Source organism: Geotrypetes seraphini, chromosome 8, assembly GCF_902459505.1.
Source record: "Geotrypetes seraphini chromosome 8, aGeoSer1.1, whole genome shotgun sequence".
NCBI lineage: Eukaryota > Metazoa > Chordata > Amphibia > Gymnophiona > Dermophiidae > Geotrypetes > Geotrypetes seraphini.
In genome coordinates this window covers 162,167,495-162,190,889 of record NC_047091.1, presented here as the reverse complement: position 1 = coordinate 162,190,889, position 23,395 = coordinate 162,167,495, and the positions used below count along the sequence as shown (strand labels likewise).

The 23,395-nt window shown below is 43.2% G+C and overlaps 1 protein-coding gene across 4 annotated transcripts in view; it reads left to right on the top strand.

Moving 5' to 3' along the window:
- Window positions 1–23,395, top strand: part of HECTD4 (HECT domain E3 ubiquitin protein ligase 4) — a 492,696-nt gene that overhangs the window by 254,091 nt on the left and 215,210 nt on the right. For all 4 annotated transcript variants that reach the window (XM_033956861.1, XM_033956860.1, XM_033956862.1 and 1 more), the window contains 5 exons: window positions 1,767–1,913; window positions 13,542–13,726; window positions 15,502–15,655; window positions 17,881–18,161; window positions 21,020–21,209. In XM_033956861.1, the coding sequence (XP_033812752.1) occupies window positions 1,767–1,913; window positions 13,542–13,726; window positions 15,502–15,655; window positions 17,881–18,161; window positions 21,020–21,209 (957 nt within the window). The remainder of the gene's footprint in view (window positions 1–1,766; window positions 1,914–13,541; window positions 13,727–15,501; window positions 15,656–17,880; window positions 18,162–21,019; window positions 21,210–23,395) is intronic.

Here is a 23,395-nt window from a genome sequence, read left to right as displayed (position 1 = left end):
AATTCCTTTAAAAACTGGATATTCATTCTCCCATGTTGCTCACCTAATCCTTCATAATAATAACACCAACTTTTAGGGCTATAACTGGTCAATGCAGGTTACCGTATAGCCATATAGGAAACAGAGAAGCACGCATTTGTTGTGTGTGCAATTGTCAGCACGCATTTGTCAGGCGCATATTTGATGGACACTGCGCACATATCTTGTGTGTGCAATTGGCGCGCGCATATCTCATGCACGCATTTGACGGGTCACCATCTCTGATAGTTTTTCTTCAGGCACCGTTCCTGCAAGAAGAAAAAAAAGTCCTCCTTAGATCGGTGACCAATTGCCGTCTAGTCTCTAATCTCAATTTTCTATCAAAGATACTCAAAAAAACTTGCCTTTCAACAATTCTCAACCCACATTGAGCAGTCCTTAATTTTTCACCCTCAGCGGTCATATTTTTTTGCCATACCATAGCACAGAGACTGTTATTACACTACTGAGTGAGCTGCACACTACTCTTGATTCAGGGCACATCTCATTAATAGTTTCACTAGATTTATCAACCACATTCAATCTAGTGGATCATAAACTATTGTCCATGTTAACAGAAATCAGCATTTCAAGTAAAGTTTGAAACTGGTTTAATTCTTTTCTTACAGGCCAATCCTTTTCTGTCACACATCAGTCAAATACAGTAGTTCAACAGATTGACATCACATGTAGGGGTCCCATAGGGTTCCCTACTTTCCCCACTCCTCTTCAATATCTTCATTAGTCCGTTAGCTACTCTGATAGACTCCTTCAGTATCAAATTTTTTATTAGACAATAATTCTCCTAGTCTTCCCATGTTTCTCTTTTAAACCCAACCCTGCCCTTTTGCTGTCTGAATGGTTGCAGTCACTACCTCATGTTAAATCCAGAAAAAACAGTAGCCAGCTGGATCAAAATCCTGAGTCTTGCTCATAAGACATTCCATACAGATCAGCCATCTTACCTTTCATCTATGATCATCCCTTACCTTCAGGCACCCTATGTTCACTCAACACTATTCATTTAGTTCTTCCTAGATTAAAACGTGCACACTATGAATCAAAAAGGAAGTCCGTATTTTTCTTTATTGCCCCTAAATTATGGAACAACCTCCCTCCTTGCATCTGCTCAGAATGAACATTTATAAAGACTCGCTTATTTAGAATAGCATTTCACAAATACTTGACCCTTTCCTTTCTAGTTCATCCTCTCTGTTTTAACCCTGAAAGGGGTTAGATGGAAGAAACAGACTTGTGATGTTATTTCTTGTATGAATGTTTGTTGTAAGTGCTTATTCTTTCCTATTAAATTTTATGGAGTTCTTTTCTTTTAAACTATATTTTATTGTACACCGCATTGATCCATTTGTTGGCAAAGGTGGTTAATGAAGAATAAATAAACCATAGATATAAAAAGTATAGGGGATGGGACTTGATTATCACTTTTTCTGTGTCTGGTTACACAATCAAAGTGGTTTACATATTTTAGACAGATACTTATTTTATACCTGGAGCAGTGAAGTGTTAAGTGACTTGCCCAGAGTCACAAGGAACTGCAGTTGAAATCAAACTCAATCTCAGGGTGCTGAGGCAGCTGCTCTAACCATTAGGCCACTCCCCTACTCAAAACAGGACATGCAGCATTTAACACATACTAATTCCTTTAGCTCATGCTAAATTTTAGTAGAAGGGCTCTTAAATTATTTTTTTTGTTGCAAGAAATCTTCTTTCCAATATATTTTTCATAGGATTGAAGAACTAACATGTGGTGGAATGGTGGAACAAGTTCAAGAAGCCTTTGGAGAAACTATGACATCTGTTGTTTCATTATGCGCTCGTTACCCTATTGCCTGTGCAAACAGTATTGGTCTTCTGTGTACTATACCTTATACAAGGTAGGTATCGTATTACAAAAAAGAAAAATAACTGAGATTCCAGTGCAATAGGAATGGTATGCTGACCCTTAAGGTACTCTGTCCATTCTTACGAGCATACTGCAGAAAGATGTCAGTCACAGCTTTTGAAACCACCGTTTTCTCCCAGGATTCTGCTGCCTCCTTCAGTTTTTTTCTTTTTGCAGGCCAGCATGAAAGGTGTCTCTTGATCTGCTCAGTTTCACCCAGACATGAAACTCCTGGTTATAGAGCCCTGGGAGGTCCCGGAAGGCTATCTCAAAGAGGTGAAAGCCATGACTAGGTTGTATCCTATGAATCAAGAGTTCCAGCAAATGTTTGCTATGCCAAAGGTAGACTCCCTGGTGGCACAGGTAACTTAATTGCAAGTCCTTTCCCAGTGAGGGAGGAATCGTGCTGAAGGATACACAGGACCACAGAGTGGATATGGTCCTCAGGATGAAGTTTGAGGCCCTGACCCTAGGAGTTAAGGCGACTTTAGCTGCTTCTTTTGTAGCACACGGCTTTGAACCCTGGACATCACAGTGGCTAAGCCATTCTGTGTGGGGTGGACTATATGGCTGACGCAGTTTATGAAGTGATGAGAATCACTGCTTATTCCATCTCTGCCCGATGCATCCTGTAGATTGGACAATTCAGTCTCTAAAGCTGCGCTTAACAGGCTCCCCTTCAAGGGACAGAAGCTTTTTGGCAAAGGCCTGGATGCTCTTATTGCCAGTGTGCATGATTGTCATCCCAAGTTCTTACCAGACAGCAGACCTCGAGTGGCTAAAAGCCAGAACCAGAGCTCCTTTCAGGGGTCCCAAGTGTTTGTCAGTACACCTCAGGAGGCTTGTCTCGGAGAACCTATCAAGGTTCCAGGCAGAAATATTCCATAAACTGGAAAATTCAGAATACAGGTTCCCAGACCACAACGGTAGCCAGGTCTCCAGGTACCCTTCAGAAAATTGGAGCTTGGCTTTCAGACTTTCTGGAGGCCTGGGAAAGCATAACGAGAGATATTTGGGTCTTTGGATATTTTCAGAGAGGGTTACAAGATAGTGTGCATTCCTTCACTCTGACTGATTTATAGATTTTCTAGTGGACTGACCGTATCAGGCGGTCCAAGTCCGGGCAACGTTAAACAGATTGTTGGATATTCAAGCCATAGAACCAGTCCCAGAAGAACACTTAGGCTTGGACAGATATTTTACTACTACTGCTTATCACTAATATAGTGCTGAAAGGCGTATGCAGCTCTGTACATTTTGAAGTTTATAGACGGTCCCTGTTCGAGCTTACAATCTAACTTGGACAGACAAGAAATGGCATAGAAGGTAGGGAATGCAGAATCCAAGGTGAGAAGAGTTAGGAGTCAAAAGCGCTCTCAAAGAGGTGGCCTTTTAAATGGGCCTTGAACACTGCCAGAGATAGAGCCTGCCGTAGGGATTTGGGCAGCTTGTTCCAAGCATACGGTGCAGCAAGGCAGAAGGGATGGCATCTGGAGTTGGCAATTAAAGAGAAGGGCACAGATAGGAGGGACTTACCAGCTGAGCGGAGCTCACAGGGGGGATCATAGGGGGTGATAAGTGAAGAGAGATAGTGAGGGGCAGCTGAGTGAGTACATTTGTAGATCAGTAAGAGGAGTTTGAATTGTATTCGGAAATGGATGGGAAGCCAATGAAGTGACTTTAGGAGAGGAGTAATGTGAGTAAAATGGCTCTCCTGGAATATGAGTCATGCAGCCAAATTCTGGACAGATTGGAGGGGAGCGAGATGGCTAAGTGGAAGGCCTGAGGGTAGTGAGTTGTAGTAGTCTAAGCGCAAGGTGATGAGGGCATGTATAAGTGTTTTGGTAGTGTGCTCAGAGAGGAAGGGTCGGATTTTGGTAATATTATAGAGGAAAAAGCAGCAGGTTTTAGCAATATGTTGTATCTGGGTGGTGAAGGAGGGAGAGGAGTCAAAGATGACCCCGAGATTACGAGCAGACAAAACAGGAAGGATGAGAGTGTTGTCCACAGAAATGGAGAACGAGGGAAATAGAGAGGTGTGATTAGGTGGGAAGATGAGCAACTCTGTTTTAGCCATATTCAGTTTTAGATGGTGGTGAGACATTCAGGCGGCAATGTCAGATAAGCAGGCTGAGGCTTTGGTCTGGGCTTCAGTATAGAGATATTTGGCACAGAGAGGTAGATCTGGGAGTCATCAGCATAGAAGTGATACTGGAACCCATGAGAGGAGATCAGAGCTCCAAGTGTGCAGGTGTAGATTGAGAAAAGGAGTGGTCCCAGGACAGAAACTTGAGGTACACCAATCGATGGCTGGAAGGCTGTAGAGGAGGAACTACCATTGCATACACTGAAGATGCGATGGGAGAGATAGGAAGAAAACCAGGAGAGGGCAGAACCTTGGAATCCTAACAAGGACAGCGTATCAAGGAGTAGGCGGTGATCAACAGTATTGAGAAGGATGAGGATAGAGTAGAGACCTTTGGATCCGTCCAAGAATAGGTCATTGGAAACTTTAGTAAGAGCAGTTTCCATGGAATGCAGCAGGCAAAAGCCTGACTTAAGCAGATCCAAAATAGCATGGGATGAGAGGAAGTCCAGGCAATGGCGGTGAACAGCACGTTCAAGTAACTTGGATAAGAAAGGGAGGAAGGAGATGGGGGTGATAGTTGGAGGGACAAATGGAGTCCAGTGAGGGTTTCTTGAGGAGGGATGTGATAACGGTATGTTTGAAGGCATCAGGGACAGTTGCAATGGAGAGCGATAGGTTGAGAATATGACAGATAGGAGGGATAACAGAAGGCGAGATAGCACTGAGTAGGAGAGTAGGAATCATATCGGAGGAGCATGCAGTGGGCTTAGAAGATGAGAGAAGATGTGTGGTTTCCTCCTCAGTGATATCGGAGAAAGAGGAGAGGGTGGTAGGTGTTGAGGGGGAAGTTAGTAGAAGGGGCAGATGGAAGGAGGGGAGGGGAAGCAGCCTGGTTGAGAGCTCAAGAGTAAATCTTCTGAATCTTATTGTATAAGAACTCCGCCATTGTCTGGGGAGAAATACTCTATATACTTTGTCATGCCCAAGAAATATTCCAACGACTGGAGGCCCATTCTGGATCTCAAACATATCAATGTGATCCTGAGGGTTCCGCGTTTCCAAATGGAGATGGTGAGATCAGTTATTGCAGCAGTCCAGACAGGAGAGTTTATAGCAACCTTGGATTTATCAAGGTTCATCTCCACATTCCAATTTTCTCGGCACACAAAGTTCCTGAGATTTCATGTGTTGGAGAATCACTATCAATTCTTAGCACTACCATTTGGCTGGCAATAGCACCCCTGCGTTCTCCAAGGTGACAGTGATGGTAGCAGTCCATCTCCACAGGGCAGGCTGACTGGTTTATCCTTACGTAGCCAACTGACTCATCAGAGCCCCCTCTCAAAAAGAGGGAGACAGAGCAGTGGCCACAGTTGTGTAGACTGTCCACACTCTCGGCTGGATTATAAACTTTCGAAAGAGCCAATTAGTCCCCATTCAGTCTTTAGAATACCTGGGAGTGCTCTTCAACACGACAGAAGGCCAAGTTTTCCTACCAGAGGCATGCAGAGAGAAGCTTTGGGGGAAAATTATGAACCTCCTGTCACAGCCAGCGCCTACATGGTACTACCTACAGGTTCTGGGCTTGAAGGTGGCTGCCATAAGTACTACCCTGGGCAAGGGCACATATGCATCCAGGATGTACTGTTGTCTCATTGATCTCCCCAGAGAGACTCCCTTCAGGCCCCTCTATCCTGGACGAAAGCAGCCCGCAGCAGCATGAGCTGGTGGTTCTATCCACAGACTAGCAAAAGGGATTCCTGGGTTGCCCTGACAACTGACACCAAGCCTGTTCGGCTGGAGGGTGCACTGCACTGGTTGACCAGTTGGAATTTATAGGTGTGACAGGTGATGTGAAAACTGAGTTGTTGGATTAAACCCAATCCTAGGTTTTGTGAATAAATCAAAACTTAAGTGATTATATATTAAAGTTTGGGGAAATTAAAATGAGATTGAGTGAAAGCTTGAGACTTTGTAATTAAAGATTGAAATGTTTAAATTGCTTTAGCTGCACGCACACAGGCTAAGCTGAGAGTGTTCAAAAGGTTGATTCTGTAACTGTTAAGAAAAATCATTTATGAACCATTGTTCATATGCAAGAAGATGTATAGAATTAAAGATAAGTTTCTCAGAGGAAACAGGAAAATCTGTTCTTGTACATGGCAACACAAATAACCACATAGATGCCTGTTTCTATAGATTAGGATGCAGGCCTTTACTGACATGATTTGTGTCTGGGAGGTCAGGGATGTCAAGGGTTATTTAGCAGTCATTTAGAGAAAAAGTGAAACACTGACATCTGGACTTGAAGCGCAAGTGAATTGTCTGTCTTTTACATTGTCTTTTACTTTTGATCCAGGACATAGAGAGTTAACTGAATAATGACATTGAAAATATGTTTTTGTAAATGTACCAGGCTCCACAGGATGTACGTGTTTGGAAAGTCTGTACGTCATGCTATTGTATGTTAATGCTGTAAAGTGATGTCAAGGAAGAGGATAAAATGTATAGCTTTTCAGATTAGGCTTTGAAGGAATCTGAACAGGAGAATTTGACATGTCTTCTTATTCCTTCCTTGGCTACAAAAAAAACTGCTGTCATTTTATATACGTTTCTTACATAAACTTGAATATTCTGCTTATTGAAGAATTCAGTGTTTTGTGTCCAATTTAACAAGCCATCAGAATGGAAACTCTTCTCTTCTGCATAAGAGAGGAATTTTCATCCTGTGGAACTTCTCCTAAACCTGTATCCAGGTAAATTGCAGCTGCCTTGGATACCGGTGCAAGGGAAATGGACACTGTCTCAGCAGAAGTGGTCATTAAAGAGGTTAGAAACGAGTGGTCCACCTCACTCTGCGTAACCTACAGTCAGTGCTGGAAGGCAGACCTGTAAGATTATTCTCAGACAATGCCACAGCAGTGGCCTATGTCAACCGGCAGGGAGGCACCACAGAAGCACTTCATTCCAACTAGAAGCAAAACTACTATTTGCTTAGGCAGAAAAGTATCTCCTGACCATCATGGCGGCACACGTAACTAGAGTGGACAATGTGCAAGTGGATTACCTCAGCAGATAGACATTAGACCTGGGAGAGTGTTCGTTGGCCCTGTGGTTGTTCCAAGACATTGTAGGGCATTGGGAGCATCCGATGTTCGATCTGATGACAATGATATGCAACAAGAAAGCACCTCTGTTTTTCGGCCAAAGATAAGAGATCGGAAGTGCATAGCTGGATCCCTTGGTGCAACCTTGTCCAAAATCCGGATGGCTTTGTGTTCCTCTATGGCCCCTGATAGGCCAGATGCTTCGTTGCATAGCATCTCACTCAGGGAGGATGATCCTTGTGGCCCTGGATTGGCCCACGCGACCTTGGTATGCAGATCTAGTACACCTACAAGTGGATAAATGTCTCTGGCTTATGATGTATCTGGACTTGCTCACACAGGGGCCGATTGCTCTCAAAGATCCAGCTCACTTTGGGCATGCCTTATGGCATGACTCTTGAGTCGTCGGAAAAAAATGGAACAAGAAATGTGAAAAATCACTGGACTAACCCTCTCCTACAAAGCCATGCGGTAACGGCCCTGAAGCCCATAGAGATTTAAAGGGCTTCGGGGCTGTTTCCACACGGCAACCGCTAGCGCAGCTTTATAGAAGAAGGGGTAAGTGTATAGCCCTTAGTAGAGATTGCCCCAACTTTGTTGGTTGGGCTGAGAACTTTTCAGTGGCACCCTAATATAGGGTGGCTGTGGCAGCGCATGAGGACTCTGCTTTTGGATCCTCAATATTGAAAGCAGGCTTATCTCTCCCATCCGGGACTTCGGGGACTGCTTAGGTAAGTCCATAAGGTTCAGCATACCATTCCTATTGCACTGGAGAAGGAGATTAGTTTCTTACCTTTCTAATATCTTTTCCAGTAGATAAGAATGGTATGCTGAACACCCCCCCCCCCCCCGATAATTCCTGATGCAACTGTATCTGCCTTATGCTTCATGGTCCTCTCCACAGTTAAGACTTCTTTACCAATTGGATTATGGGTTCAGAATCAGTTTGTAGATAGAATCTCAAGAGATAATTGAGCTCCACTTATATTCAAGTTGTTGCTTTTATTTGATGTGTTTTACTGTTCAGTGGTAATATTCATTCATTTATACATTACAGTTTCATTATTGACTATTATAATGTTATATGAGCAGATCAGAACCTTGGTTTCAGGAAGTTCCTTGTGTCCCTCCTTCTCCAGTCTTTTATCTAGAGTAGTGTCCCACAAATTTTGTCGAGCCACGGCTTGAGACATCCGGAAATGCGTCAATGTCACCGTGATGACTGTATGCGCATATGTGACGGCTCTCCAGACAGGTCCTGAGCCGCCAGTAGGGGGGCTTCAGCAGGGAAGATGCTCAGAGAGGTGCTGGTGCCGGCTGATTGCCTACAGGACGCACCTCTCCTCTTCCCCAGCGTCTCGTGGCACATGGTACACAGTTTGTAGCTCTGAGCTCTTGCATGCTTTAGAATGAACTGAAGGGGGTAGAAGACTTCTGGGAGAAGGTTTTAAAAGCTATGATTGACATATTTTGCATTATGCTCGCAAGACTGGACAGAGCACCCAAAGGTTCAGAATATCATTCCTATCTACTAGAAAAAATACTATCTAGGTAAGAACCTAATCTCTTTTTCAGTTTATTTTTTATTTTGATATATTTGGGTGGAAATGGCATGTACCACTTGTTACATTCTGTCAAATCCAAGTTCCAGTAGTAAGGAGAAATTACAGTAGTTCTTTCCATATAGTCCCAACAGATCAATCCATAGACTTGTGGGTTGTGCCCATCTACCAGCAGATGGAGATAGCAGAGCTCTGGTGTTCTCTCTCTATAGTGTCCTGTGCAGCAGCCATATTTCCAGTATTCTTGATAACTAAGCAGTAGAAATTGTCAGAAAAAGAATGAAAAGTCCTGTCTTTGTAGAGACACAATGAAACTTGACCTCACTGGATAACAATGTAGGAGAAAACAGACTATACCAGACTACGACCCACATCAGGGAGGGTCTCTGGAATGATCTGTTGGAACTAATAGAAAGAAAATTATCATGTAAGAACTAATTTCTATTTTTATGCCATCCCACAGATCAATCCAGAGACTTTTGGTATGTAACAAAGCAGTCCTTAAGTCAGGCAGGATCCAGCAACCCCAGCCACCAATACCGAGGAGCCAAAGGCTGAGTCTTCCTGAGCCAAAAGGTTCCACTGGTAATGCCTTGAAAGGTATGGACTGGAGCCCAAGTTGTGTCTGTACGAATCTTATCAATTGAAACAGCCTGCAATTCTGCAAACAAAGTAGCCTGCGCCCTGGTGGAATGTGCCTTCACCAACAAAGGAGTCTTCCCTACCACTGCATAGGTGAAAGAGATTGCTTCCTTAAGCTGCCTCGCTTTTTTAGCCTTAGATGCCTGTTCATCCTTCGTACATTCCAAAAACAACACAAATAGATGATCTGAGCACCGAAACTCATTTGTAACCTCCAAGTAATTGATCAGGATCTGCCAAACATCCCACCATTGCAGGATGCAGAAATCCTCCGGGTGCAGAAATCATCACAAGGTGCAGAAATCATCTTCCCTACAGAAAGCTGGCAGAGAAATCAGCTGATTCTAATGGAAAAGCGCAACAATCTTCGACAAAAAGGAAGCACCAGCTACTACTATTACTTATCATTTATATAGTACTATTAGACTTATATAGCGCTATACATAAAAACATAGAAGAGATGGTCCCTGCTCAAGAGAGCTTACAATCTAGTAAAGACAGACAATCTGGACAAGAAGGTGCATCAATACACTGTGCTCAGGCGGGGGAATTAGAGATAATAAGACAGATAATACAATGATAAGACAGATATTGGTACTTAGAAGGTGGGTTGGAGTTTGGAATTGAAAGCAGCTTCAAAGAAGTGGGCTTAGAGTGTGGATTTGAATAATATCATGCTGATCATCATCCCCGCCTATGTGATACAGGGAAAAGGATCACAACATAAGAAAGCCTGCAACTCAGATACTCTCCTGGCTGAAGTAATAGCCACCAGAAAAACTGTCTTCAGACTGAGATCTTTCAGGGAGATGCGATTCAACAGCTCAAACGGTGCTCTTTGCAAGGCTCGAAGCATGAGGTTAAGGTTCCAAGCTGGACAAATCGCTCTCATGGGGGGATTTAAATGTTGAACCTCCTTCAAAAAAAATGGATCACATCCAGATGCACCATTAGCAAAGTCTGGTGTATGTACCTCTGAAAATACATCAGAGTTGCCATCTGGACCTTCAAGGAACGTGCAGCCCTTTATCCAAACCATCCTGCAAAAACAAGGATATGGGCCATAGAAGCCAGAGAGAGCTCCCCCTTTTCCAGGAGCTCTACAGGCGAGTGACAGGATCCCCCAAACAGAGGAATGTCAAATCCAGTCTGAGAGGATAGAGACCTCATCCAAATCCCTTGGTAACTCTATCCTGGGCTAAGGCAGAAACCTTTTCATCAAAAAGGCCAGGTGCGCAATACACACATGTATAAAATGGAAAGAGCGTTAGCTGTTCAAAAAGGATATTTTAATAAGTTTAAGGATATGTGGGGGCCATTGATAAATTATTGTAAAGAATAGTTATCATTTTTCCCTGATTTTACATAAATGAAATATTGGAGGGGGGTTGACTTTTTTTATTATTGGTTATGAAGGGAATGAATGATTTTATTATATTGTATGTATTAAATGATATTAGAATGGTGGGTGGGAAGGGGATAAATTTTATTTTGGGAAAAATTTGTTATAATTCAAGTGATGTATTAAGTTAATTTGTTATTACTTTCTGTACACTTGATGTAAATATAAAATGAACTAGTCTTTAAGCCCGTTACATTAACGGGTGCTAGAATATATGTATGTCTGTCTTTCTTTCTGTCTCACTCCCTGCCCTTGTGTCTTTCTTCTTTTATTTCTGTCTCCCTCCCTCCTATTATTTGTCTTTCTTTCTATTTATCTCTCTTTCTGCCCCCTATGCAGCATTTATCTCCCCTTGTCCACCTTCCTGTACAGTAGCCATATCAGCATTCCCTCCCCCTCCATTTCCTTGTGCATCAGCATTTCCCCCTCCCTACTTCCCTGTGCAGCATTTTCCTCCCTCGGGCTAGAATATATGTGTGTGTGTCTGTCTTTATTTATTTCTCTCTCTGTCTCCTTAGCCACTTTTTCCTGTCCATTCTCCCTTCTTTTTACCTCCCCTGTGTCCACGACCACCCCTTCACTGCTCCCTTTATCCAGCAACAGCCCTTCCCCCTTTGTTTTACCTCCCCCCTGTCCATCAGTACCTCTTCCTTCTCCCCCTGTCCAACAATAAGCATCCCTTCCTTTTTCCCCCTGTCCATCATCACCTCTTCCTGCTCCCTCTGTCCAGCAGTAGGCCTCCCTTTATTTTTTCCCCCTGTCCATCAGCATCTCTTCCTGCTCCCCCTGTCCAGCAGTAGGCATCCCTTAATTTTTTTCCCCCTGTCCATCAGCACCTCTTCCTGCTCCCCCTATCCAGCATTAGGCCTCCCTTCATTTTTCCCCCCTGTCCACCACCACCTCTTCATTGCTCCCCTTATCCAGCAACAGCCCTTCTCCCTTTGTTTTACCTCCCCCCCTGTCCCCCTGTCCAGCAGTAGGCCTCCCTTCATTTCCCCCCCCTGTCCATCAGCAGGTCTCCCTTAATTTCCCCCGCTGTCCATCTGCACCTCTTCCTGCTCCCCCTATCCAACAATAGGCCTCCCTTCCTTTCCCCCCCTGTCCATCATCATCTATTCCTGCTCCCCTTGTGCAGAGTTTTTTAATTACTCGGATAGAGTCCTTGCGACCCCCCCCCCTCCCCTTCCCTTGTAAGTCGGCGATTCAAGAAGCCTGTGCAGCAGTCTTCACACGCTGCTTCGGGTCCTTCTACTGCGCTTATTTGCTCTGCCGCGTCTCTGATGACATCATCAGAGACGCGGCAGAGCAAATCAGGGCAGTAGAAGAGCCTGAAGCAGCGTGTGAAGACTGCTGCACAGGCTTCTTGAATCGCCGGGTAGGTATTCGGGTCAGCGGCAAGGGAAGGGGTGTGAGCGGCAAAGAACTCCTCTGGTCTTTTGCGGAGGGCGGCCCGGCTCGATTTATTGATTCGTTGGGGTGGGGGGGGGGAATGCGCTGTGTTGGGGGGAAGGGTAGGCAAACGCGGGGACCGTCCAGTTCAAGAGAGGAGCCGGGGGTGAGGAAGGCCGCCGCAGCTATGGAAATTTTTTTTTTATTTGAAAGCCGCCGCCGGGGCCGCGCATGCGCAATTGTTTTTTTTCGCTACAGCTCACGGAACACGTTTTTTTTAGTGCGCATGCGCGGCTTACCATTTTATTATATTAGATAAAGAATATATATTAAAAAAAGGGCCAGGTGCATTTAAAAAAAAAAAAATTTCAGAAGAGGAGGACATGTGAGCAACATCCCCCAGATCTCTAAACAATTCATTGCCATTTTCATGAGCAGCCCCAGAATGAGAAACTGTGTCTGTGGACCAGCTGGTCGGTGGGAAAGAAGTGTCGGTTCACTGACGTGTGCACTGAAGAAAGTACCACAGAGCCTGCCATAAACTTCCCTGACACACCAACTAACTCCTCTGGGCCTGCCAATGCTGAAACTGTGGCCAGAATTGGGCTGACAGGAGAGGAGCAATTGCATGTGCTGCAACTATCCAACATTGCTCTCCAGTTCCCACAGCAGCAGCAATCTTTGACAGATTCGATGGGAGCAGCCATCATAAATAAACAATAGTACTCATGGTTCCCCCAGTCGGATGCTGGCAGAGTAGGAACAGCAAGAAGTCCCCTTCATGTCTCCCCCTCATGCGGTTCCAGACAAACTGGGCCAGTGTTGCCTTTATAAAGAGGCAGAAGATTCAGGCAAAGTCAAGACAAAGCACCAAAGAGGATTCAGAGCTCTGCAACCAGGAGATGAAGAGGACTATCTGGGTGAGTGAAGAGACCTGACCCCACCAGGTTTACACCCCAGACCTCCAAGGTCTTCTAAACCCCAAAGAGTTCAAGTGATCTTCCTGTTGGGCAAGCTCAGGAGCCAGACTCAAACCAGTTGCACAGGTGGTTATGACCATCCACCTGCTAGATAGAGAGAATTACTGGATATGAAGCTGCTCCATTGGGCATTATATGACAGAGCTCTGATATTCTCTCTATCTCCGCCTGCTAGTAGATAGGTACAATCCACAAGTCTCTGAGATTGATCTGTGGGTGATATAGAATGAGACATTATTACTTTTTGAATGGTTAAGTTTAGATTAGAATTGTATGTAGATATGAAGATCCAGCATGCCAAGAAGTTAATCTACCTAAAAGCTGTCTAATGCAATTTGTAGTTTGACAGCTACTGTGTTATATTAGAACTGCAGAATTACATTTTTGTAAGCTAATAAATGCAGATGACGAAGGAGATATCCATGACTTCTAAAACCTTCTGCTAATAGGAGTGAAGAAAAATGCTTGGTACGAAGCGGTCTGGTTCAGCTCATGGATCGCCTCTGTAGTTTAAGCAGCCAGACAGAAACTATCTCAAGTGAAAAGCAGACCAAGAAGCAGAAAGTGGCCACCATGGCATGGGCAGCTTTTCAGGTTCTAGCCAATCGTTGTGTGGAGTGGGAAAAAGATGAAGGTAGGGGCAAACTTTTGTCTTCAGAAACTATGCTGCCTTTCTTAGTCTTTACTTCAGGAATCTGGCAGTTGTACATGTGTGAGCAGGGCCTTTGTACAGCAGAGGTGCTGATTTCAGTAAAGGTTAGAGAGTAATGGATAAGGCTAAAGGAATTTGTGTTTCTCGTATAGATTCACAAACATCTTTTAATAAATAGTGCTAGTCATTTTGTTGTGGAAAATGGACACTTAGCTGGCAGACTGTTTTTTCCTTTTGTTTGACTTGCACATTTTGTTTCCATCATATTTAGTTTTCAGCACGTATTCAATATAAACATACTAGTTTAGAGATTTGTATTTAGAAAAAGAAAGGAAAGAATTGATCAGCAAGTATTTCTATGATTGATTTATTTCAGTAAGTGACAAAACAAACTTTTCAAAAAAGAGGCTATAGAACAGTGACCACAAACTTTTTGGTGTGGCGGTGAACTAAACCTGGTCGATAGGCCTCTAGAAATGCGTGGATGTTGACGCAATGACATCATGCTTGTGCTTGTCATCATCATGTCAGCACATGCGTGGAGGCCCTCCGGCTGTGACCCTGATCCTGTCTCTTCGCCGGTAGGGGATCCTGGAGGAGGGGAGGTGCGGAAAGAGGAGGAGAGATGCCCCTGAGGAGTTGTCGTTGGTGCTGGCTCACTGCCTATAGGACGTGCCTCTTGCCATGAGAGGCACGTCCTGTAAGCAGTCAGCCGGCGCCTCGGGGCACACCTGGAATGTGCTGCGGCACACGGTTTGCGATACACTGGTATAGAACTAGAGGATATGAAATAAAACTGCAAAGAAGGAAGCTCAAAAGGAACATTAGGAATTGTTTTTTAATGGCGAGGGTGGTAGATGCCTGACATGTTCTTCCATGAGAAGTTGTAGGGTCAAAAACAGTAATGGAATTCAGAAAGAGATGGGATAAACACAGATATGACATGAAGGCAGAATAAAAGTATACAGTAAAACCTTGGTTTGCAAGCATAATTTGTTCCAGAAGCTTGCTTGTAATCCAATGCACTCGTATATCAAAGCGAATTTCCCCAAAGGAAATAATGGAAACTCGGATGATTTGTTCCAAAATCTTTAATACAAAATACACCGAAAACCTGCTTGTAATCGAAAACAATCGTTTATCAAAGCGAATTTCCCCATAAGAAATAATGGAAACTCGGACGATTCGTTCCACAACCCAAAAACTTTAATACAAAATACTATACGTACTTGAATTGCAAGCCCTCGCTCATTTAGAACAGTCATTACACTCCTGCAGTGTCAGAGAGAGAACCATTGGCTCAGTTGTGATGATGTGACACGTGTATGCTGCATGTACTCGTATTGCAAGACTTTGCTTGTTTAGAACAGTCACTACACTCTTGCAGCGTCAGAGAGAGAAGAACCATCGACTCAATTGTGATTTGTGTATACTGTATGTACTTGTATTGCAAGACATTGCTTGTATATCAAGTTAAAATTTAATCAAATGTTTGCTTGTCTTGCAAAACACTTGCAAACCAAGTTACTTGCAATCCAAGCTTTTACTGTATATCCTTTTAAGTTTTACTGTCAGTAGACTTTCACACTTTAATATTATTTAATATTTATTATAAATAACAAATTGGCATTAAGATGTGAGGGTACTACCCTGGCCACCTTTTTGGGCAGACTGGATGAGCCATCTAGTCTTTATCTGCTATCATTTAATGTTACAATGTTGTCTTGTTGAAAATTGGTCCCTTCTTGAATTTGAAGGTGGTTCAGCAGAGGCTGTACATTCTGGTCTGGCTCGTCAAGTTTCCAGTCTTCTAACCAATCATTTGGCACGAGCTACAGAGTGTTGTGGTAACCAGGCAGCTGGAAATGATGCTCTACAAGATGTTCTCAGTCTTCTCAATGATCTCTCAAGGTGCGGAATGCTTAACTTAATCTGAGTGTGTTCATACCACATGATATTGACTGCTGCTTTCTTCAGTCTACATGGAATTCAAACTTTAGAAGGACAAGGAAGTCTAGGCCTCTTATATGGTGTATTGCAGGGTCTGGAGTGCCACATCGTGCATTGGTCCAGCATAGATTTAACCTTCTTAACTACACAAGTTTTTGGCAATTGCTTGTAATAAACCAGAAAAAGACAAAAAAAAATCCTACAGACTTTGAATCCTAAGAATGCTACCAGATGCTGATAGAGGGATCTACTCAGACAATAAAAATCTTATTAACACCTTTTGTCACTTATACACAAAGCCCCTAATTTCCCACAATTCCATGCCACAAAATCCATTCCTTAAAGCAGATTACTGTATTGCCTGCAATATTGTCACAAGAGACCAAGAGTTGTGAGGAGCTAGAAGTGACAGTAAGAGTAGCCTACATTTATTCAGACTTGGAAAAGGAGGAGAAAAGCAGAGGGTGGGTGTCTGGGATGCTGCTGCTTTCTCTCTTGCCTATAGCCCAGTGTCAAGTTACATGTTCCCTCAGTTCAAAGTGTAGTGCTTTTGGTCCCAGGTAACAAAGGAAGCAGCCTAAAGTATTGCATGTCCATTGGCTCCTTTTGCCATGCTGTGTTTGGTGGGGATGGGTTTGGGGGCAGGAATGGAATAAGTGGCAATCAGCTGGGAGGAGAAGCATGATACAGGGTGTTTCAAAGTACAAGTGAGGAGGATTGTAAAGGGAGGTTGCAAGCAAGTGAGATTGGGGCAAGAGTGAAGTGGTACGTAAGAATGGATTTGCCCTTTCTTTTCTGACTCATTGATCCCTTCTTCATCCAGTATCTATTTTTCTCCTTCTCCTCCTAATCCACCATTCCAGCTTTTTCCATGTTTACTTGTTTTCAAACCGTTTTGTCTCCTGTTCTGCCATTCCTTTGAGATCTAATCTCCCTTCCAGGCATTGATCTTTAAAAATATATTTTCCCCAGAAAAGTACATTATCCAAATGCTCAAAAAAGCCATTAAATGTAGTAAAGTAAAATGCACATTTAACATTGTTTAATATGCAGATTTGCCACAAAATTGAAGAAATTTTTAGTACAGAATATTTTTTTATCTCTTGCCACACGATCTATCAAGGTGCCACAGGAAATTGGGAACTGTAGTTATACAATTTGCATCAGGGGCCATTTACATATTAAACTGTTTATTCTACTACAGTGGTGCCTCACACAACGAACTTAATTCGTTCCAGGAGCAAGTTTGTTATGTGAAAAGTTCGTTATGTGAAACGCGTTTTCCCATAACAATACATGTTAAAAAAAATAATTCGTTCTGCAGCATAAAATATGCTAAGATGACATAAAAAAAGATAAATTTGTCAAAATGGTGAAAATGGTGGTCTTGCTGAGGCCAAACTCTTTGACGAGGTCACACTGTTTTACCCCACATTCACTCCTTCTAATAATAATTCCCGTTTCATTTCAACAGAAATCACCTTCCTGCTTTTTTTAGAAGCCATGATATATAAAAAATATTGAGTTTATCTTAAAAGGACGACTGTATACAGTGAGAGAGGGCAGTTAAGCGCAGTGACTAACGACTGCCTGCAGTGCCTGCGCGGAAGGATGCAATACATCGGCAGCTCGGGCGACTTCGTTGTGTGAAACTAAGTTCGTTGTGTGAAACTAAGTTCGTTGTGTGAAACTAAGTTCGTTGTGTGAAACTAAGTTCGTTGTGTGAAGTTCGTTGTGTGAAACGAAGTTCGTTGTGTGAATCAAGACATGAAGTTCGTTGTGTGCAGCGTTCGTTGTGTGAGGCGTTCGTTATGCGAGGCACCACTGTAATTATAAAGTGTTAGAAAGCTTTTCCTTGTACATGAACAGGTTTGATGTCTATTTCTGTATTCCAATGTTATTGCCAAAAAAAAATATCAATTTTTTCAAAGCTAAAGGTAGAGGATGTTGCTAATAATTAGATGATTGTTTTATGACTGTAGTTGTCAGTATGTATCTAGTTCATCTCTGCCTCAAGACAGAAAAGTTGAGAAACATGTTTGTCTCCCATGATTCTATGTAGAAATAATATGTGAGGGAAAAAGTTCTGAACAATACTTATTAATAGTATAAACTATGTAAACAAAAAAAAGTAAAATGTACTTAAGATACTGTACACTAACATTTTGCTGTACTTTTGTGGTAAGGAGTCATATAGGTAAGGCAATCCTGAGTCAACCTGCTTGCGTCTCCAAACTCCTTTCACTGCTGCTGGACCAGCGCCCCTCTCCAAAACTGGTCCTCATAATCCTTCAGCTCTGTCGAGCTGCTCTTCCACTTATGAGCGTAGAAGATTGTGGCAATGTAGAGCTACCTCCTTGGAGTTACTCTGTGCCATCTTTAGACAGTGAACAGGATGACCCCAGTGATCCAGCCTCCAAAATTGCATCACTACTGTTAGCCAAACTGGCTGACTATGTTGTACCAGGTAATTATTCAGAAAAGGAACATATTCAATGGCTTAAATGTATATAAAGATTTGTATACTATGATGGTATTTGGTGATCTTTCAGTTGAACAATGCATAGTTGAATATTTTGAAGTAGGATCATTTTATAGTTACCATATTTTTCGCTCCTTAAGATGCACCTCAGATTTAGAGGAGGAAAACAAGAAAAATAACATTCTGAACCAAATTCTCCCTGCCAGGCTCTGCACCCAACCCCACACTTCTTGCCAAGCTCTGCACCCTGTCCCCCCTCCCTATCAGGCTTTGTACCCTGTCCCCCCTCTGGTGGTCTAGTGGTAGGCCAGGACAGGGCAGGCAGGCCTAGTGGCTGGCTGGCAGGCAGGTAGGGACAGGGCATGCAGGCAGGCCTCCCCCTCCCGGGCATCCCCCCTCCCCCCAAAGCAAGCAGGCCTCCCCCCTCCCAGGCAGCCCCCCCCAGGCAGGCAGGCCTCCCCTTCCCTGGCAGCCCTCCCAGGCAAGCAAGCAGGTCTCCCCCCCCCCCTCCAGGCCTCCCCACAGGGCAGGCAGGCAGGTCCCAGCCTCTCCCTACTTCCCCTCCCCCCCCGGTCTGGTGATTTCTTTCTTTCTTTTCTTCCTCAGGCCCAACAATTGTCCCTTCGTCCCTCCCTCCTATGTCCCCCTCAATGCCTTCCAGCCTTTGTCCTCTTCCCCCTTCCCCCAAGTCTGCCTGCCCCTGGATTTACTTACCTCCCGCTGCTGTGAGGACACGCCGCCAAAGCAGCAGCAGGTGGGGGGGGACTCCTGGCTCAGCAACGCAGCACTCGGAAGGGCCAGGCGGGTGCAGCAATTGCATGCCGCCAGCCCAGAAGATTACCTCCGACGTGGTAGCAGCGCGGCACCCAGAAGGGCCAGGCAGGTGCAGCGATTGCATGCCACCGGCCCAGAAGCCTTACCCCCAACGTCAATTTTGACGTTGGAGAGAAGGTCTTGGCCCGGACCTTCTCGCTGATGTCAGAATTGACGTTGGGGGTAAGGCTTCTGGGCCAGCGGTGTGCAATCGCTGCACCCGCCTGGCCTTTCCCTTCTACTAATTTCGGCAGTGAGCAACCAGCAGCAGGCGAGGGGTGGGTGATGGTCCTGGAAGGTAACTGGGGGGGGGGGGATTTTGGTATTCGGGTGCACCCTTTTTTCCACCCATTTTTTTGGGTGGAAAAAATACATCATATGGAGTGAAAAATACGGTAATTTTTATGCCTGCTGATGGTGAGCATCTGACTACTCCAGCTCTCCTGCTTAGGTCACAGGCTTACAGGTACCCCCAGGGCATTTCCCGTTCAAAATCCAGTTGTTGACCGTGCTGCAGGGATCGCTTAACCTGCATATGTCTAAAAGGAAATTTTGATGCATGCTTCTGCCAGCCTACTACTGCTTTTACCTCTTTTCTTCCGTGAAGGGGGTGAAGGTAATTTTCCAGAGGTCTTTTCTTTGCAGGCAAACATATTTTTTATCCATGGAAAATCCCTTGAAAAGCTGCCCCCAACTGTATAAAATAACTGGGAAATAATGTGGTGAAATGAAAAATTTTACATATTGCTGCAGAACCTCTATAGTTCCACTCACCCTTTTTTCCCACCTTTGCTTTCCTCTCTTGACTTTGGATTTTAGATTTAATTACTTGATTTTCCAAATCAGGGCTCAAGGCATATTATATTCAGGTATAGTGCTTAGGTCTCTACCCTAGAGGACTTACACTGTAAGTGTATACCAGAAACAGTGGTAACAAACAGTAGAAGACATGGGATATGAGCCTGCTGCGCTAACCTTTTACTGACTGCTCAACTCCTCCTTTCATTTTGGTGTATAACTGTGGGAAAACTAGTAAAGGTGAAATGTATAGGAGAAAAGAGATTCAGAGTCTTAGTGTTGAACTGCATGGGTTGTCAAACACGCAGCCAGGTTACAGAATTTGTGAGCAATATTTAACTTTCACCGGCATTACAACAAGCTCTATTGATACCCCCGAAGAAGCCCGTTGGAGCGAAACAGATGGGACCTCCATCGGGTTATTAAGATAAGTGCTTGATGTCTTGAAGCTATATGCAATTTCATTTGAGAATTTCAATATAGAGCTGCTGGTTTTGTTATGCTCAATCATAAACAAGTGAGATTTTGATATGAAAAATTTTGATATTCTATCACTATATTTATATACGATTACAATACATATTTAATGAAAAATAAATTCACATAAAAATTAAAAAATTATACAAGGGTTTTTGACCAGTGATGAAAACCAACCCCAATTGGTTATGATCTGTTTGATTATAGTCCAGGGGTTTTTTGAGGTCTTTTTTCCTCTGTTTTAAGTTTACATTATATGTAAAACTGAGTGTTCCATATTATTCGTTAATCTTGGTAGCTGGTTTGACACAGATGTACAGTATGCAGTGTTAATAGTTCAGAACAGCAAGAATCAAATCTGAAGTTGTGTGTGCATAGTTAGAAATAAAACCCAAAAGCAAGCTATCCTCTGTTCTTTCAAAAATATCAAGAGATTATAGTAGCATAATAAATAAGTAAACCCTAACATTAATGATTTTGAAATATAGATTCTGATAATTTCCATCATGAATTTACTCTCCCAGAGATTGATATATTCTGTGGTGTCTTGGTTTGTTTGGTATTTTTAGTATCTAGTTGACTTTTTTGGAAATTAGCTTTTCTAACCTTGCTAAGTCGAGTTCATTTTACTTGTGATTTTAGTTTTCCATTTTGCTTTTAGAGAATTATACTGAGTTTGAAGGCAATAATGTTCAACTAATAGTGCCAATTAAAAGATTAATAGCATATTATTTTCCTTTCCTCTTCTCTGAAAGGATGTCAAACAGTTCTTTCTCCAACTGCTTCTGAGCCAGATACCATGCTGACCAAAGCTAGTCCAAAAAATTCCATAAAGGGAGACAAAGATCTTGGGGAAGAAAGCGAAGCAGTTGATGGTAAACTTTCTATATTTATTCATAAGAGAGAAGACCAGTCATCCCATGAGGTGCTTCAACCATTGCTGAGGTACATTTTATTTATTTAGCATAATATATTCTGCTAATGCCAAGTAACAATTTTCCCTTTGTGGTCAATTAAAGTAATAGTATAGAAAAATAGAAGCAAAACTATAAATTAAACTAAAACACAGGTTCAAAGATTAGATACTAATAAAGTAGAAATCATAACTGACCTTATCCTAGGTCAAGCAGGCAGCATATTCTCACATGTGAGTGATGTCATCCACAGAGCCCAGTACAGACAGCATTGAAAGTGAACTGTCACTTTAAGTTTTAAGAAACTTCGCAACTACCGTATCTCAGTTCTCCGCAGAGTGAAGTTATGTTCTGGACTTCATCCGGTTCGCGTGCCTGCGACCTGCTTTATCCTCGGCTTTCGGCCTTTATTTTAGACTTTATTTAGTCTAGTTTTTATTTTACCTTAAAAAAAAAAAAATAAAGTTTTTTCATTTCCTCACGATGGGCTTCTGCCTTTTCGAAAGTCATTTGTGCCATTGTGTGAGGTGTTTATTAAGGCTTCTAGCCTTGGGTTTTCTTTTATTCTCTAATGGTATACTTATACTTAAACATTGAGATTGACTTTGTTGATGCTATTTTCCTGTCCATGTCGAAGCCGTTGACAGGTTTTAAAAAGTGCTGTCTGTATCAGCAGTCTATATCCTTAGCTGACCCGCATAGCTGGTGTTTTAGTGCTTAGGCCCTGAACATCGTGTAGAATCCTGCTTGTGCTGCTCTACTCTTCAGAAACGTTCTTTAAAAGTGTGACATCTCCAGCAAGAAAAACTTTTCGGGTCAGCGATGGATGCCAATAAGGGTTCTGAGCCAGCGGTACCGGCAGTTCATACATCGACATCGGATAACATCCCGGCTTCATAAGCCGCCTCCACATAAGAATCCCTTGATGCAGGCTAAAAAGCAGTGTCGTCACTCTCCATACCTGCAGTGGTTGTCTACTTCAGGGCATGCAGCCTCGCTTAGGTCACCCACCCCGAGACACCCTGCCGCACTCAAGGGTACTGGTGCAGCTCTTCAAAGAACAATTCAACAAATTGTTTCTGAGGGAGCTTGAAGACATCCTGAAGTTACATGCTGCACCGCTGTTAACTTCCACTCCCTTGGTACTGACCCAGTCTCAGCATAGCACATCGAGGCCACAAGGTACCGGGTCACCATCGATTGCCTAGTGTGAAGCAACATTCTTCATCAAGACATCGATCTTCTGCCTTTGAGCATTGCTCCTCATCAAAGCGCCGTTGTTCTTTCTCAAGGCAGCGGCATTCTTCTTCGATGCATCGTCGCTCTTCAACTAGATGCTCTGCATTGAAGCATCGATCCCATACTACTGGAAGTAAGAGACCTTCCCATCGTTCTTCCTCCTCATTGGATTGGTACCGAAGACATCGTGGAGCATCGTCTCACCAATCTCATCATTCTTCTCATGCATCAAATTTTTAAAGAATCTTCTAAGGTTCAAGCAGTTGATTCTGACCTATATACTGATTCTGAGTGTGAGGCCACCTTGTTTGCTCCTGCTTACTATTTATTTTGAAAATTTCTTAAAACTTATTTGTTTGAGAAATACTTGACTTAATTGTAATTGTGTTTTCCGAGAAACATTTTGATGCTTATGCTTGCAATTCATTGTTTGTTCATCTCTATTTGCTGTGAACCGCCTTGAACTGAAGGTTTGGCGGTATATAAGAATAAATTATTATTATTATTACATTAGTGTCTTCTATTCCGCCAATACCTTTCAGTTCTAGGCGGATTACAAAAGAATTGGTCTGGGCATACCCAGTGAAATTACAAAATAGATAATTAGAAGAAGTATTAGGGTCCGGGGATATATTGAGAAGGTTAGTTTGACTTAACAAATTTCCTGAATAACTTGGTTTTTAATTCTCTCCTGAAGGTTTTGTAGTTGGATGTTGTGATCAGCAAGTTGGAGATGTGTTGGTTTAGTTTTGCTGCCTGAGTGGTTAGTAGGCTGTCATACATTTTCTTACATTGTATATCTTTGATTGGGGGGGCGAGTGAAGGGTGCCTGTGTTCTCCTTGGTCTGAATGTGGTGTTCCTGGTTGGGCAATTGTTTAGATAGGTTGGTCCATCGCCATTCAAGGCTTCGAATAGCGTGCAGTAGAATTTGTAGAGTATGCATGCTTGTACAGGGAGCCAGTGTGAGTCTTGGAAGG